General features: G+C 39.9%; 2 protein-coding genes and 1 long non-coding RNA gene across 6 annotated transcripts in view; 1 reads left to right on the top strand and 2 right to left on the bottom strand.

Moving 5' to 3' along the window:
• Positions 1-17496, bottom strand: part of LOC134820849 (vasculin-like protein 1) — a 632099-nt gene that overhangs the window by 46773 nt on the left and 567830 nt on the right. For 2 of the 3 annotated variants that reach the window (XM_063831485.1, XM_063831487.1), the window contains exon 1: positions 14643-14670. The exons of the other annotated variant lie outside the window; for it this stretch is intronic. The gene's annotated coding sequence lies outside the window, so the exon portion shown is untranslated. Of the gene's footprint in view, positions 1-14642; positions 14671-17496 lie in introns of those variants that run through there. 3 annotated transcript variants of the gene reach the window in all.
• Positions 1-17496, top strand: part of LOC134820845 (very long chain fatty acid elongase 6-like) — a 60163-nt gene that overhangs the window by 38325 nt on the left and 4342 nt on the right. Inside the window, exon 2 of one of the 2 annotated variants that reach the window (XM_063831478.1) lies at positions 17123-17269. In XM_063831478.1, the coding sequence (XP_063687548.1) occupies positions 17144-17269 (126 nt within the window). In that variant the 5' untranslated portion in view covers positions 17123-17143. Of the gene's footprint in view, positions 1-17119; positions 17270-17496 lie in introns of both variants that reach the window. The other variant, XM_063831479.1, reaches the window with a different exon arrangement.
• Positions 3347-4504, bottom strand: LOC134820749 (uncharacterized). The gene is made up of 3 exons (XR_010160915.1): positions 4369-4504; positions 3994-4155; positions 3347-3742 (listed from the first exon to the last, which is right to left on the bottom strand). It is a non-coding gene; the product is annotated as an uncharacterized LOC134820749 (long non-coding RNA).

The raw sequence follows: 17496 nt of genomic DNA, 5'->3' as shown, positions 1-17496 counted from the left end.
ATCTGATCAGTAAATTAAGATAAAGTTTTAAATAATCATTGTTAATCCCGAGAAATGTTCATTAAAAGGCTAATTATCAGTACTTCAGTCCAGCGGCCATTGTAAAAATTACTAAAGCTTGCAATAAACAAACACAGACAATGACTGAAGTAGCTAGAAGAGGATCCACAAAACCGACAAAAGAGACCCCTACTGCTCCACCTACGTAACCAGAGGCAATGACCACAGCCGCTCCAAGGATGACACGTCCTCCAAAATACTGCGGCTCTAACATGAGGAGCCAAGCCTCTGTTTCCTGCATGGAGAAACCTAGCATTGCAATCCACAACAAGACAGCTTCAGCAACTTTCCCTGGATTTGCAAGGATCAGACCATAGCACAAGCCCATGCTGACAGCACCAAATGATTGCAGCCATGTAAATTTGCAGATTCTTCTGAGGTAGTAACACAATGGCCTCCCCAAAAAAGCAGCTCCCCCAGTGACAGCTGCTAATATCAGAAAATCGGACCCTTGCACTACCTGCGAACACTTTTCATCATTTTGAGGAGAGTCCAGTATCTTGTATCTCCTTATCAGGGCTGGAAGAAGTAATATGCTACCATATCCAGCCAACTTGCTAAATCCTTGGAAGATACATAACTTGATAGCTCTTTCTTCGAAACTGTGCACTTCTTTGTAGTTTTGCCCTTCGTTGAACTCTACATACGTCCTCTCTGTAGATGTATCATTTTTAAAAGAGAAATGCAACATAATTATAGGCGGAATGAACAAAGGGAGGGAAACAACTAGAAGAAAAAATCTCCAACCAAGCAAATCTAGCAGGAAGTAGCCTATGATAGATACATAGGCTGCTCCGAGTGGAAAAGTTACACTGCCGTGTATAAACATGCTGGGAGTTATATTGTCTTCAGAGGATACCCTTTTTCTGATGAAAACCCCAATCGTTGAAGAGTTGAGACCAACACAAAGTCCTATTAAAGCCCTGGCAATGACCAGGTTGAAGAATGTTGGAACTCCAGCGCAAAAACATGAACACAGGATCGATAAATACATCGACAGTAATATTGTCCGTCGTTCCCCCAACCATTTAACAAGAGGAACTGAAACCAGGCAAGACACAGCTAAAAAGAGGAAGAGAATCATCCCAAGAACACCCTCTTGGGTGGAAGATAAGCCAAGTTCACATGATATTATTTGTGTCATAACCCCAGGAAGGTATATCTCCGCAGCATCACCAAACTTTATAAATGACCCGAGTGTGATAAGGAGAATGTCGCTCTTCGTCCACTTTGCTGTGGTTGTTGCCGGTAACATAAGTTTCGAATCTTCATGATACGAACTCTCAGCTGACGACATTCTTTCATGCACCATTAGAAGTCCTGAACGGGAAAACCCAAATTAATGAAATCTAACCACAATTAATCTATGTCATAATGGAACAAAGCATTTAAAATTGTATTTACACATGTACACGAAGGAAAACACACACAACTGGTGCGAATCAACATAAAGTTAAAGACAATGTATGTGTAAGCAATAGGGTTGGAGTGTTGTATTGTAAGGTTACAATCATGAGTATTGAGTAGTCACGTGACCATTGATCACCTCAATATATAATATGTTAAAGATGTTTAAATGTACAGCGACAGTACTTGAATAGATTGCTTTACTGCTGGGGTAGATAGATCTGGACAGAGCGACGGTGTTGACTGCAAGCAATGGAGAGAGATGATTATACGGCACAAACGGGAGTTCATTGGTGCAGGTCACTCAAATGATTGAGGAGACCTCATTAAGTACAGAGACAGTACTTGAATAGATTGCTTTACTGCTGGTGTAGATAGATCTGGACAGAGCGACGGTGTTGACTGCAAGCACTGGAGAGAGATGAACGACACAAATGGGGGTTCATTGATGCAGGTCACTCAAATGATTGAGGAGACCTCATTAAGTACAGAGACAGTACTTGAATAGATTGCTTTACTGCTGGGGTAGATAGATCTGGACAGAGCGACGGTGTTGACTGCAAGCACTGGAGAGAAATGATTATACGGCACAAACGGGGGTTCATTGGTGCAGGTCACTCAAATGATTGAGGAGACCTCATCAAGTACACAAAGAAGCATTGATGTACTGATAACAGTTTAATGGCAAGAATCAAATTGATCAAAGATACATAATTTGAATTATATTATGATTATTACTAGTGTAACCCGGCCTACGGCCGGGATTTCACTGCCGCAGTTAAAAAGGGTAGGAGTAATTACCCGCTGAGTCAAAACCCGCATTAGGTGACCCAATAGTTTCTTAAACAATAATCTCATAATCAGTTATTTCTTGTGGATAATTAAGTCATTATTAGCCATGAGGCACCACACTCCATGATCATAAGGTCTGAACACCGAGTATTACACCTCATCACTCCCGTCTTGAACCGCTTTCTATTTTTATTTAAATCGTTATAGAAATTAACCCTTGTTAACTCCGCACCACACCCGCATATTATATTTGAAAACACGCATAACATTGTCGTATGAACTCTCTCTCTCTCTCTCTCTCTCTGCAGTCCAAACAGACCCCAAACACTAACAGTCCCCCCTCCCCTAATAAGCTTAAGCACCCTACGCGCGTGGGGTGGACTCCTGGGGTGGACTTTTATTCAGCGCGTATTTTGTAGCCTGTTCAACTTGACGTTTTGATTCGTTACTATCTCAATGTCACAGATACACAGAATGTGAGGTGATCATCTTAAAGAGAAACGTCTCAGCTTTCACCTGGTGTAAAGTTTATCTTTGTACTCAAAATATAGCTCGCTCAGTGTGCAATAGAAGTTGACAATACAATAACCACGTCTGCGACCGGTCGTCAGATACCGGAGTGTTGCACAAAATTGGGTCCCTAAATTAAAATTCTATGACACAGTTACCATGCAGAAATGTCTGGAGTAACATTTGGTGAAAATTTGAAGGGTCTACTGTAAATATTGCAAAAGTTATTGAAAACAAACTAGCTTAATCAGAAGTTTTTGGGAAAATTTCAAATTTTGTACGTAGTGGGGTCTACAGGGGTGGACTCTTGCGGCGCGCATCTGACGGAGTGGCTTTTTCAACAGCCGTCAGTACGGCCAATATCAGAGCACAAATTATTGTGAGTAAGACCTTAATGATCAGCTATGAACCCCTCACTAGAGTAGTAACCGTATCTAAAAACAAGGAAATGTTATTCCGTCAAAGCTCAAATTTTTTACTCTTCTCAGTGCAGTTAGTGTTACTATGAATGTACTAGCTAAGTATCGTTGATCGTAGCTGCATTACACAGTAGAAAGTAACCAAGGAAGACTGCTGATTAACGAAGCAATTTCAACGTGAACAGTTCCAAAATACATAATCATGGCGACGATAGTTCAACTTGAACCTTTATAGTTTTTACAGTCTAAAATCACAATAAAATCACGTGAACTGCAAATCACAAAATCAAATCACTCAAATCTGATAGTCCCGTTACAGTACGCTTTCGTGACAACCTCAACGCTTAAAAAATAAATATTATCCAGTCTTGTGACCACCGATGGCCCTAACTCTCCCTTGTCCGCGAGGAGCATCGTTGCGACCATGGGGTTTCAGTTCTTTGTTCTTCCCACTCGGCTTCGATAGATCGAATTGGCTGGAAGTCAATCTATCAGAAAGACCTTTGTCGATCTCAGGGGCGTGGTAAATTGTGGATGTCGGAGTATAAAGCTTCCTGAAAAGATTGAGACATTCACTCGGTCTGTTGTAAATATCAAATAGTCCTTGTAGGCAGAGATTTAACTTATGTTGGGTTTGATAACTAGAGAAGGCGATTTGATATTCATTGATAGTATAAGCATATAAGCATAAGTGATAAGTTTATATACCCTTTTTATGGTACCTCGAGGCTCGATATCTGTATTCAGTAATCATCACTCAAAATCTACTTATTAAATTTATTAACTAAACAAGTTAATGTATTACCGTCCTAGAGAGGTTTCCTGAGAATTTGAAGTCTCTGTAGGTTGCTGGCATGTCTACTAAGCTCTTCGATTGAGGAGTTTTGGACCCCTCGGCGGTCCAAATGATTTATAATGCTGTGGGCATTTTCAACATCTATCGAGGTAAACGCCCTCGCAGCATAACCTGTAGAGAATGAACATGTCATCAATGTGAAGTTCAATGATAAAAATCAGAGTGGCCGATTTCAACGGGCAGAATTCTAATATCATGGCCATGGGGAATGGACTATTTTTTGTCGATTTTGCAAACCAAACTGGCAAACGATTGTTGATTTTCGTCACTAGTCTAAAATGAATGCAAACGTTCGGCCGAACATTTACATGATTAGAAACTTACCGGTTTCTTTCGTTATTATGTACAGACATGGCCGGGCTTGGGTTCCGCATACGATATCTTCTATCAGATTAAAGTTGAACCCACACTTTGTACTGCTCGTGGGAGGAGGAAAGCAAACGGAGACCTTTTCCATGAGCATCTCGTACTTCGTATCTTGGAAATAACAACTTCTATGAAAGAACACACACACACACACACACACACACACAACACACACACACACACACACACACACACACACACACACACACACACACACACACACACACACACACACACACACACACACACACACACACACACACACACACACACACACACACACACACACACACACACACACACACAGACAGATACACACACCCACAAACACATACAGACATAGACACACACACACAGAGACACAGACATACAGGCATACAGGCATAAACACAGACACAGACGGACACACAGACAGACACACAGACAGACACAGTAACACACAGACAAGGACACACAGACACACACCCACAAACACATACAGACATAGACACACAGACACAGGCATAAACACAGACACACACAGACACAGACGGACACACAGACAGACACAGTACACACAGACACACACAGACACACACAGACACACACAGACACACACACATAAACACACATAGTTCACTTCAGTGCACTACATTACAATTACAGACACACGCAGTACAATCAGAGACACACACACGATACAAAGACAGACACAGACACAAACACACAGAGTACACTTCAGTACAATCACAGACGCAGGCACAAAGACATATACAAGAAGAGCAGATTGAAGTACCTTCATTTGCAGATGTTGACGCATTGATCTGTGGGATATGTTCTTCAGTCTGTAACTGATCATCTGCTAGAACTGTCTCATCTGGATCAACCGGAGGAGTATCTTCCGGCAGGAGTCTGAGTGGGTCTATCGGGACAGCCATGGATCGCTCTCCCTACCTTGTTGAATTAAAGACAAAGGTCAACGACGGATGTCGCATGTTAGTCCTGTAACTAAATGTAATCCAAAATAGTGAATAAATAATTTTTACATCTGAACGATTGTATGTCTGAATGGTGATTTTTAATCAATGAACAAAAGTTCAGGATTTTACCTTCTGTTAAGCTGTTAGCAATGACTCTAGCACCCTCTCCCTACAAAACGACCATATCTCGGTCTGAAGCTTTAAACCGTCTTGCCTCAGCAGCCATCTAGCACAGTCGACCTGTCCTGTTAATTGTGTGATCATCAAGTTACCAAATTTAATCCTTCAATATTCAAATAATTGATTATTAGACAAAACAGAGTTTAGAGCTCGACGTATGCTTCAGGGTTTCACACTGTGCTGTAATCAAACGCATGACTAAAACCTCTTGCTACTATTACCAATAAACCCATATTGTTAAGGCGGTCGAATGATTTACCTGAGTTGATCGCGTCCATGAAAGGGTTAAACTGCGTTCTGTCCAGCTTGTTAATGTCCGTTCCAGCAGCCAGCAGTGCCTCCGCCTCCGTCACTCTCCCTGCTTTGCATGGCCAGTGAAGCGTAGAGCTCCCCTCTAAGCTCTTTGACGATCCGACGAAGGATCCAGATTCCCTTCTTTTCTTTTGAGATTGCTTCAATTCTTCCTGGAGTATGCGGATTACCATTTATATACTTCCATACAGGGCGCGTGAACAATCAGCAATGAATTATCAATTAATCAATCTAGTTTTTGAGTAGAAAGTCCACAGATTGTGATACATTGGATTTGATATTGGAAAAGACATAGCTTACCAAATACCTTTTCATGGGCTTTTTGGAGGACAGGGATGACTTATTCCTGCGTGCCATTACACCATAACTATCTGCTGTAACAGCAAAAATTAGAATTATGTCGGACATAATTCTAAAAAATTGGAACATCGTAGTTAATCAGTGTGGTGCTAACAACAGAGAGCGATTTGAACGGTAGGCAATTTCATAAATTCCATTAACGCGATATAAGGATGATTGGAACAGGCTAAAATCTACTATGTAGCATTGATAACTGGCTATATCGCTGCATTAAACGATAAAAGTATTGCTAACTATGGATATTCTAAGTGATCTAGGCAGAGGGGAACCGGCACAGCCAGATTGCGTTGTCTTCAGTGACTAAGTTTCACGATAGTAAAATTGACCTTATTTATTTTTTAAAAGGATGCACAGTTCAAGCAATAAATCGATCAGCTGCTCATATGATATTTGCATTTAAAGGAGGGCCCATTGCAGTGACAAGTAAGTCTGTTAAGGCAACATTGAGTTCTGAGATTAGCTGAGTCTTGACAAAGATAAGTTGAGTTTCGAGAAAGTGCACACGGATAAAGTTATCAAGTGAAAATGATAAGACTAAGTTAGGGTCCAGTCAACAGAATGGCAGCTGTAACAGAAACAGTTCATTGGATAGGGGAGTAGGGGATTATGACGGAGTGAAGTTTATATAGCAGGGCAAACAAAAAACAACTGACAGCACTGAGCAAGTGAACTGGAAAATTGAGGAAGGGAAATAACTGTGGTTGTCAGCCCTTTCCGTAGCAATCAGGATTTCCCACGAGATCGATCAGGCAATCAGGATTTCCCACGAGACTGCTCCATCCGATGCGCGCACTTTTGTCACGTGACGGCCACGTGACGCTCAAATCGTTGTCACGTGGTACAGAAGGGAGGTTCCTAGAGCGTTGATCTCGACAAGAGGGAGTTTCTCACGGTTTATCTTCAATAACTATCGCTATTTTTATAGTAGAGAGTTGAAACTTTCACCAAATGTTTCCCTAGACATTTCTGCATGGTAACTGTGTCATAGAATTTTAATTTAGGGACCCAATTTTGTGCAACACTCCGGTATCTGACGATCGGTCGCAGACGTGGTTATTGTATTGTCAACTTCTATTGCACACTGAGCGAGCTATATTTTGAGTACAAAGATAAACTTTACACCAGGTGAAAGCTGAGACGTTTCTCTTTAAGATGATCACCTCACATTCTGTGTATCTGTGACATTGAGATAGTAACGAATCAAAACGTCAAGTTGAACAGGCTACAAAATACGCGCTGAATAAAAGTCCACCCCAGGAGTCCACCCCACGCGCGTAGGGTGTTAAGGTATAACATTACAGCGAATCTTCCAGGCTAATCCAATTATGCCGCTACTTAAATGCAGCTATAACATATTACACAGTAATGAGAGAGAGAGAGCAAGCCCCGTAACTCTTGCCGTTCTGCTCACGCAATTTTATGTAACATTTGTGGTACAAAACCATCAATTAAACCACTTACCATTGGCCGATTTTAAAAAAAATTTCCTATGGGCTTCATCAGAGTTTTGTCGACACTATACCGAAAAAATCAGTCCCGTAACTCTTACCGTTTTTTTTGTATAACCGACCGGAAATTACACACGGACAGACAGACAGACAGACAGACAGACACACACACACACACACATTCTGGTGTTATTAAGGTGATATTAGGAGTAGTTCACATATTACGTTATCAAAATGTTTGGGTGTTCTAGTTAGGGATATTATTATGTTGTGTCTGCAGATTGGAAATCTAATGATCGGGGTTTTGTAAAAATCAAAGTCACTCCACAACTTCACAACTCTCCCATTTTAAAATTTGTTATATCGGAACACGATTTGCTTTCTGAGAATTTGTACGTACAATAGTTACAAAGAGTAACTTTCGAATTATAAGTTAGAGGGTCATAACTTAATATCTGAATAAATTAATAAATAAAAAGTGTCTAAATAAAAACAAGAAAATTTGTTACTCACATAATTACCGCTAATCCTGAGAAATGTTCATTAAAATGCTAATTATCAGTATTCAGTACCATCGGCCATTGTAAAAATTACTAAAGCTTGCAATAAACAAACACAGACAATGACTGAAGTAGCTAGAAGAGGATCCACAAAACCGACAAAAGAGACCCCTACTGCTCCACCTATATAACCAGAGGCAATGACCACAGCCGCTCCAAGGATGACACGTCCTCCAAAATACTGCGGCTCTAACATGAGGAGCCAAGCCTCTGTTTCCTGCATGGAGAAACCTAGCATTGCAATCCACAACAAGACAGCTTCAGCAACTTTCCCTGGATTTGCAAGGATCAGACCATAGCACAAGCCCATGCTGACAGCACCAAATGATTGCAGCCATGTAAATTTGCAGATTCTTCTGAGGTAGTAACACAATGGCCTCCCCAAAAAAGCAGCTCCCCCAGTGACAGCTGCTAATATCAGAAAATCGGACCCTTGTACTACCTGCGAACACTTTTCATCATTTTGAGGAGAGTCCAGTATCTTGTATCTCCTTATCAGGGCTGGAAGAAGTAATATGCTACCATATCCAGCCAACTTGCTAAATCCTTGGAAGATGCATAACCTGATAGCTCTCACTTTGAAATTGTGTACTTCTCTATAGTTTTGCCCTTCGTTGAACTCTACATACGTCATCTCTGTAGATGTATCCTCTCTAAAAGAGAAATGCAACATGAATATGGGCGGAATAAACAAAGGGAGGGAAACAACTAGAAGAAAAAATCTCCAACCAAGCAAATCTAGCAGGAAGTAGCCTATGATAGATACATAGGCTGCTCCGAGGGGAAAAGTTACACTGCCGTGTATAAACATGCTGGGAGTTATATTGTCTTCAGAGGATACCCTTTTTCTGATGAAAACCCCAATCGTTGAAGAGTTGAGACCAACACAAAGTCCTATTAAAGCCCTGGCAATGACTAGGTTGAAGAATGTTGGAACTCCAGCGCAAAAACATGAACACAGGATCGATAAATACATCGACAGTAATATTGTCCGTCGTTCCCCCAACCATTTAACAAGAGGAACTGAAACCAGGCAAGACACAGCTAAAAAGAGGAAGAGAATCATCCCAAGAATACCCTCTTGGGTGGAAGATAAGCCAAGTTCACATGATATTATTTGTGTCATAACCCCAGGAAGGTATATCTCCGCAGCATCACCAAACTTTATAAATGACCCGAGTGTGATCAGGAGAATGTCACTCTTCGTCCACTTTGCTGTGGTTGTTGCCGGTAACATAAGTTTCGAATCTTCATGACACGAACTCTCAGCTGACGACATTCTTTCATGCACCATTAGAAATCCTGAACGGGAAAACTCAAATTAACGAAAGCTAACCACAATTGATCTACATAATGGAACAAAGCATTTAAAATTGTATTTAAACATGTACACGAAGGAAAACACGAAGGAAACACAGACACAACTGGTGCGTATCAACGTAAAGTTAAAGACAATGTATGTGTATTGTGTAAGCAATAGAGTTAGAGTGTTGTATTGTAAAGGTACAATCATGAGTAGTCACGTGACCATTGCCCCATTGATCACCTCATGGAGCTGATGGAGCCTTAAGTTGATAGGTTACAATAGCTTCTTTATGTTTTCATTTTCTATGGAGCAACTTGTTTTGATTGAAATAAATTTTCGTGCACATACAGAATGAATGGTTAATAATTTAATATATATGTAGACCAAGGTCTGTGCACGGGATGCTTCCTGGAAGAATCCAGTTCTTTTAGCGGGGCACCCTACCTAAAGCCAAATTGAGATATAATAATCATATTCCTAAGAAATAATCAGAAATCGAATACCAATCAAATAATATGATATATATGAGTAGTAACCATATTTACTATGCAAAATGCCCCAACCAAATAGTGTAAATTTATATTGAATTCAAATTCCATATCATCATTAAACCTCAATACCTAGTCAATATAATAGCCCAAGCAAAATTAAATAACTTCTTATATACCTTACTGTCATACTACAAATTAATTAAACATTTGAAATCTGTTGACCAGAGAATAAATTTCTAAGCCTAATGCAAGTGAAATAATTTAGATGCAATAATGAATGCCTAATGTGAGTATCATTTGTCAATTTGTTATTACATCATATCCCGGCAGTATTCAGATAGCCCGACCCCTGTTCGCGAACAGGTGTTCGTGAATAGTTGATTGGTTACCAGATCATATGACCGCAAATGTTATGAAATTGAATGGTATGTATGGTAGCTGAATAATGAAAACGATTTACACAATATGTATTTTGAAAGCTCCTGCTAATACACTCTTTTCGTATCACTTATATTTTTTAAATAATCCCCCTCCAGGGGTATGTATGGTATCTTGGATGCAATTAGTTACGACTAGCATAATTTGCCATTAATTGTAGCGTTGTAAATTGCTGGATCAAATGTGGTCTCTCGGATATAATTAGTTATGAATAGCATTGATTGAAGCGTAGTATATTACTCAAGTAAATAATTGATTACGATTTAGATGTGGTATATAAGTCGTTCGTTTTTAGTGGAGCATTATCAGGTGGTGGGAGCGAGGATGTTTGTGATCGTTGCTGTGTAGTTGGACTAGTAATGGGTTCAGCGTTGTCTCTATCTAGCGTGGTTTGAGGAGTCCACTTGTCGAGAGGCGAAATATGTTTGCAGATATGGTTGCAGGGTAGGGCTGAGTTCATCCGTGTCGTTTTCTCTGAGACTTGATGTGATTTTACAGGGTGCTGTGAATAGAGGTCAGCTGGTCGACCCCACAATCCAAATTTTATTAGTTCATTATTATTATCATGAGAACAAAAATGTATCTTAATCCAAGAAACAAATCGAAAGAAAAAGAGATATTCAGTATGAGTTCATTAAATCAAAATACAGATGAAAATCAGTCCAATCATAACCGGACCACTTTGATTCTACGGTCAAAATAATGCCGAGTTAAGTATTTCCAGAGTTCATTAGGAACTAAGTTCCTTAGGAACTAAGTTCCTTAGGAACTCAGTTTCTAGCGTATTAAGCAGAAATCCTGTGAGGCCCCTAATATAATTATAAGTGATCTCGATAATAATGAGCTCACTCCCGTGGATCAGCTCCGTGATCTCGGTATAACAGTATCCAGTGATTCGTCCTGGACATCACACATACGATCTAGTCGTGATAAAGCGAGGAAGATGGCAGCATGGGTATTCAGTGTCTTCCATTCTCGCAATACTGGTGTTAAGTTAACACTACACAAGTCACTAGTCCGTAGTCACGATCGAGAGGCATCTGCTCTCAGGGGTGGTTAGCAACTCTGATGGCCTGTCGAATTTCGACGAAGCAGATCAAAGGTATCAAAAGTAAGGTAGCTATTGCGTACTGTGTCCCACGTGAAGTGATAGTAATGAGATGTTATGGACAGTACTTAAATAGATGGCTTTACTGCTGGCATATATTATAATATTGTGTCTTGATCCAGGGTTTATTTCTAGTCAGGATATTTTATCTTTACAAATTGGCAATCAAATGATTGGCTTTTTGTAAAAATCAAAGTCACTTCACAACTTCCCATCTTCAAATTCGTTGCTCTAGATTAATATATTAGAACACTATTTGCTTTCTGAGACTGTTAGAGTGCAGTTGGTTACTCTCGTAAATTAAACCAAATATGATCACTACAAATATTAGGGGGTCATCACCAAAATGCTTGATTTGCATGGTAATCAAAAACCACCGCCATTACAGTGATGCTTGCTGTGAAGTATGACCGTAATGCCCCGTGGCACTGTGGGACACAAAAGAGAGCCAGGATCCGGGCTTATCAAATCAGTATGACGCACGTGTAAGAAGGCGAGGTCCGTGTTCCGTTCCTATTGATAGTAACTACCAGTGACTATTAGGTAACGCTTTGTTCCCGTGCACAATGTACCGCTGTTTGACGTAGACGATTCATCGTCCTTATTAGTGCAATTTTAGGGAGTTCAGCAGTGGTGAGGATATTATTTGCCAGCTCTGTTAGGGAGTTCAGCAGTGGTGAGGATATTATTTGCCAGCTCTGTTAGGGAGTTCAGCAGTGGTGAGGATATTGTTTGCCAGCTCTGTTAGGGAGTTCAGCAGTGGTGAGGATATTATTTGCCAGCTCTGTTAGGGAGTTCAGCAGTGGTGAGGATATTATTTGCCAGCTCTGTTAGGGAGTTCAGCAGTGGTGAGGATATTATTTGTCAGCTCTGTTAGGAAGTTCAGCAGTGGTGAGGATATTATTTGCCAGCTCTGTTAGGGAGTTCAGCAGTGGTGAGGATATTATTTGCCAGCTCTGTTAGGGAGTTCAGCAGTGGTGAGGATATTATTTGCCAGCTCTGTTAGGGAGTTCAGCAGTGGTGAGGATATTATTTGCCAGCTCTGTTAGTGAGTTCAGCAGTGGTGAGGATATTATTTGCCAGCTCTGTTAGGGAGTTCAGCAGTGGTGAGGATATTATTTGCCAGCTCTGTTAGGGAGTTCAGCAGTGGTGAGGATATTATTTGTCAGCTCTGTTAGGGAGTTCAGCAGTGGTGAGGATATTATTTGCCAGCTCTGTTAGGGAGTTCAGCAGTGGTGAGGATATTATTTAACAGCTCTGTTAGGGAGTTTAGCAGTGGTGAGGATATTATTTGCCAGCTCTGTTAGGGAGTTCAGCAGTGGTGAGGATATTATTTGCCAGCTCTGTTAGGGAGTTCAGCAGTGGTGAGGATATTATTTGCCAGCTCTGTTAGGGAGTTCAGCAGTGGTGAGGATATTATTTGTCAGCTCTGTTAGGGAGTTTAGCAGTGGTGAGGATATTATTTGCCAGCTCTGTTAGGGAGTTCAGCAGTGGTGAGGATATTATTTGTCAGCTCTGTTAGGGAGTTCAGCAGTGGTGAGGATATTATTTGCCAGCTCTGTTAGGGAGTTCAGCAGTGGTGAGGATATTATTTGCCAGCTCTGTTAGGGAGTTCAGCAGTGGTGAGGATATTATTTGTCAGCTCTGTTAGGGAGTTCAGCAGTGGTGAGGATATTATTTGCCAGCTCTGTTAGTGAGTTCAGCAGTGGTGAGGATATTATTTAACAGCTCTGTTAGGGAGTTTAGCAGTGGTGAGGATATTATTTGCCAGCTCTGTTAGGGAGTTCAGCAGTGGTGAGGATATTATTTGCCAGCTCTGTTAGGGAGTTCAGCAGTGGTGAGGATATTATTTGCCAGCTCTGTTAGGGAGTTCAGCAGTGGTGAGGATATTGTTTGCCAGCTCTGTTAGGGAGTTCAGCAGTGGTGAGGATATTATTTGCCAGCTCTGTTAGGGAGTTCAGCAGTGGTGAGGATATTATTTGCCAGCTCTGTTAGGGAGTTCAGCAGTGGTGAGGATATTATTTGTCAGCTCTGTTAGGAAGTTCAGCAGTGGTGAGGATATTATTTGCCAGCTCTGTTAGGGAGTTCAGCAGTGGTGAGGATATTATTTGCCAGCTCTGTTAGGGAGTTCAGCAGTGGTGAGGATATTATTTGCCAGCTCTGTTAGGGAGTTCAGCAGTGGTGAGGATATTATTTGCCAGCTCTGTTAGGGAGTTTAGCAGTGGTGAGGATATTATTTGCCAGCTCTGTTAGGGAGTTCAGCAGTGGTGAGGATATTATTTGCCAGCTCTGTTAGGGAGTTCAGCAGTGGTGAGGATATTATTTGCCAGCTCTGTTAGGGAATTCAGCAGTGGTGAGGATATTATTTGCCAGCTCTGTTAGTGAGTTCAGCAGTGGTGAGGATATTATTTGCCAGCTCTGTTAGGGAGTTTAGCAGTGGTGAGGATATTATTTGCCAGCTCTGTTAGGGAGTTCAGCAGTGGTGAGGATATTATTTGCCAGCTCTGTTAGGGAGTTCAGCAGTGGTGAGGATATTATTTGCCAGCTCTGTTAGTGAGTTCAGCAGTGGTGAGGATATTATTTGCCAGCTCTGTTAGGGAGTTTAGCAGTGGTGAGGATATTATTTGCCAGCTCTGTTAGGGAGTTCAGCAGTGGTGAGCATATTATTTGCCAGCTCTGTTAGGGAGTTCAGCAGTGGTGAGGGTATTATTTGCCAGCTCGGTTAGGGAATTCAGCAGTGGTGTTATTTGCAAAATAGATTGCTTATGGCTTGTTTCTTCATTTGAGTTCGCGAAAATTCATGGCTTGAAGACAAGTGACCGCGAAAATAGCTGGTTAAACAGTATACAAACGATGTAAACGAATAGAAGTTGGCGATGTGTGCCAGTAGGCTGTACCCATTCTTTTATTCTCATGGACGAACAACTGTTTACTCATTGTGTGAGACCTTTTGTTAATCCTACGCTTGTGCTAAAGGTATAATTATTGTTTTATAATGCTTGGACACGAAGGGAAACACACAACTTGAAACACAAAACTTGAAATCTTCGTAAAACTACATCATTAGAGCCTCAAATTATTTGTTATATAGTAGTGTTAAAAGTATTAAAACTTAAAATTATTTTTTTAATACACTAATATTTATATTAGATACATGATACATATTATTATATTCTAACCCGTATTCTCGAAACAATATAATAATGTAGTGGCCTTTGATGTACCTCATTAAAAATCAAGATTCGATTCTGCAAATTTGTTCTGTATACCAATCAGCTAAATTTTGTTGCGTTTACCCAACCCGAGACCGAAAGAGCTACTGTCGCGTCAGACTATAAATTGCATTTCAGTTTGTATTGATCCATACATTTTACGAAGGAGCATGTTGATCAAGTGAATGTGAGATCGAAAGTTATTACCTTGTTCTTCTGAGATGACCCGTTACTCGTAGTGAAATATGTATATTAATTTTATTGATATTTTTAAACTGTTTTTCGGGGTTTGAAAATATTGATAGTTCAATGTAAATCATATTAACTACGGTATAAGTTATATTAACTTTAAGCATTTGAAATTCTCTATAACCCTGTGCGTTTTTAGACGAGAAGTGCGCTTATAAACAAAAATTAAAACCAAATTGTGTGCTTTTACAACTTTATCACTAGTTCATCATTTAGGACGGTGTTTGGTTCCGCCCTCGTGTCCATGTTAAAGTTAGTATCATGCCGCCCTCGTGTCCACCCTTTTGGCAAAGTACCGCCCTCGTGTCCTCCAATCTTGTGTCTACCGCCCTTGTGTCCTGTTCCCGATAAATTACCCTTGCATTTCAAGATACATTCTCAGAGGGTTCATTCATTGAAATAAAATTCAAAACGGAATTGTATCTTATGCTGTTAATTACCGTTCTCATATATTATCCGCAATATTTTTACCATTTCCCCGATCCGTCAGTAATTTTATACATAACATGAATATTTTGTTAAGAGAGTAAGAGAACACTAGCGACCTAATTTGTCACTCTCCTTCCCGGTCCGACTAAATCCGTCTAACCGGAAAAAAAGTTGATGTCTGTCCGGTTCCGGTCCGGCAGCCCAAATCCAAGACCGGTTGGACTCCGTCACATCGTTTTAATGGTTAATGTTGAAAAAGTTAATGTGTGCCTTCCTCAGTCCGCATGGGAGCGGTGCCTGTTTTTGAATTGGACCTTTTATCGATGAAAAGTTCTAATTCAATAACAGGGTTTACCCTGGTTATATGAGATAAGCTGGTTCTCGTTGCTTGCTACAAAAAGCACGCACGTCAACTTATCTAATCGTCCTTCTTCAATATTGAATTTGATATACGCGTTTGTAACGTATATAACGTTTTATTTAACGTTTTATATAACGTTGTATATAACGTTTGTACTCTCCCGAGCCTTCTAAACTAATTAGCTATTCAGCTTGGCAAGGTATTTGCTCGACAATAATTGATCGCTTTTAATCACTGTACTTCTGTCTGATTTTTAAAGTGTTGCTTTCGTTAGGTAAATCATCGTGTAGCCTTTTTGAAATCAATTTGAAGCTTGAGAGAGTGATTCATATAGACACCCTCTAGGCCGCTCTAGGTGAAGTTATACGTGTTAACAAAATACTTTTTTGAGTGCCCACAAGAGACTGTGAAAGTGAAGAGTTCTTTCTTGAATAACTCTTATTAGAGTTCTCTGACTGTCTCTTCGGTATCACTATTATCAACTTTGTCAGCAGTATGTTTCTTCTACGATTTTCATCCCAAGATACACATTTTTAAAACTTTCAAAAACATTTATATGCTTATAATATAAAAATATCAAAACTTAGTGCTATCTTCTACTGTTAGAGACCATTTAAATACAAAAATTACGTCAGTTTTCTGACCTCCTAATATTGTGTAAAAATAACATGAACGTCAGTATTTCAAACTATTTTGAAACCGCTCTCCTCTAAAACTACGTGTAAAACGAAAACTAAGAGTCAGATAAATTAATGTTTTGAACAATTTTTTAAACATTTCAGTGTTTTACCTGCCTATTAAATGAGATAACAGAGTCTGGTCAGGCGATATATCCTGTTTCTATAAGAAACCCGTCACGGAGATAAGAATTTATATCTCATGTGAAGTAATTATCATGGTGACGGTGATTAATCTCCTCATTTATTTCCCGAATGGTCTGATTTGCCGCGCACATTTATTATGACACCAATTTGTTGTGAAGCAGCGTTTGTATTGTCATGTTTCTGTGGTGTTGGTCGTGTGGGCTGTTACTGTTTTGAGACTGACTCATTTCCTGTTTTATATTTGGATATTTGTTGGCAGGTGATTCACGTCTGTTAATATCCACATTTATTTGTACGTCTTAATTCATACATGATTAATATTTTAGTATAATGAAAACCATAATGTCCGACGTATTTATTGTCCGTGTATCCAAATTAACAAAATCATTGTTTGAGCTTTTCATTTCATTACACATTTAACTATAGTATGGACAGTTTAATTAAATTGATTAACTTCATGACTTATCTAACTAGGGCGTAAAGGAAAATCGCAATAATGTCAATGTTCTGGGAGGCATTCAAAGTTGGTGATTTTGACTACCTGCTACAATGGATGAAGCACAACTGGACACTTTCTATCTACATATCACTCGTATACGTTATCCTTATCTTCTGGGGCCAGGTATTTATTATATCTAATTCTTCTTTTTATTTTTGATTTGATATTGATTTGAAAGGCATCACTACCATGCCATGTACGGTTACCCTAGGAGGCGACCAAATAACTGGCATGGTGGAATATTTTTTATCAGGTAGCATGGAAACTGGAAATCTAATTTATCATGAAATCTAATTTCCACAATTTTATTCAATGTAAAATATAATAATTTTGAAAGTTTAGTGTTAACA

The sequence above is a fragment of the Bolinopsis microptera genome, chromosome 9 (assembly GCF_026151205.1).
Source record: "Bolinopsis microptera isolate Bmic1 chromosome 9, MBARI_Bmic_1.0, whole genome shotgun sequence".
NCBI classification, from domain to species: domain Eukaryota; kingdom Metazoa; phylum Ctenophora; class Tentaculata; order Lobata; family Bolinopsidae; genus Bolinopsis; species Bolinopsis microptera.
This window is presented reverse-complemented; position numbering and strand designations above follow the sequence as displayed.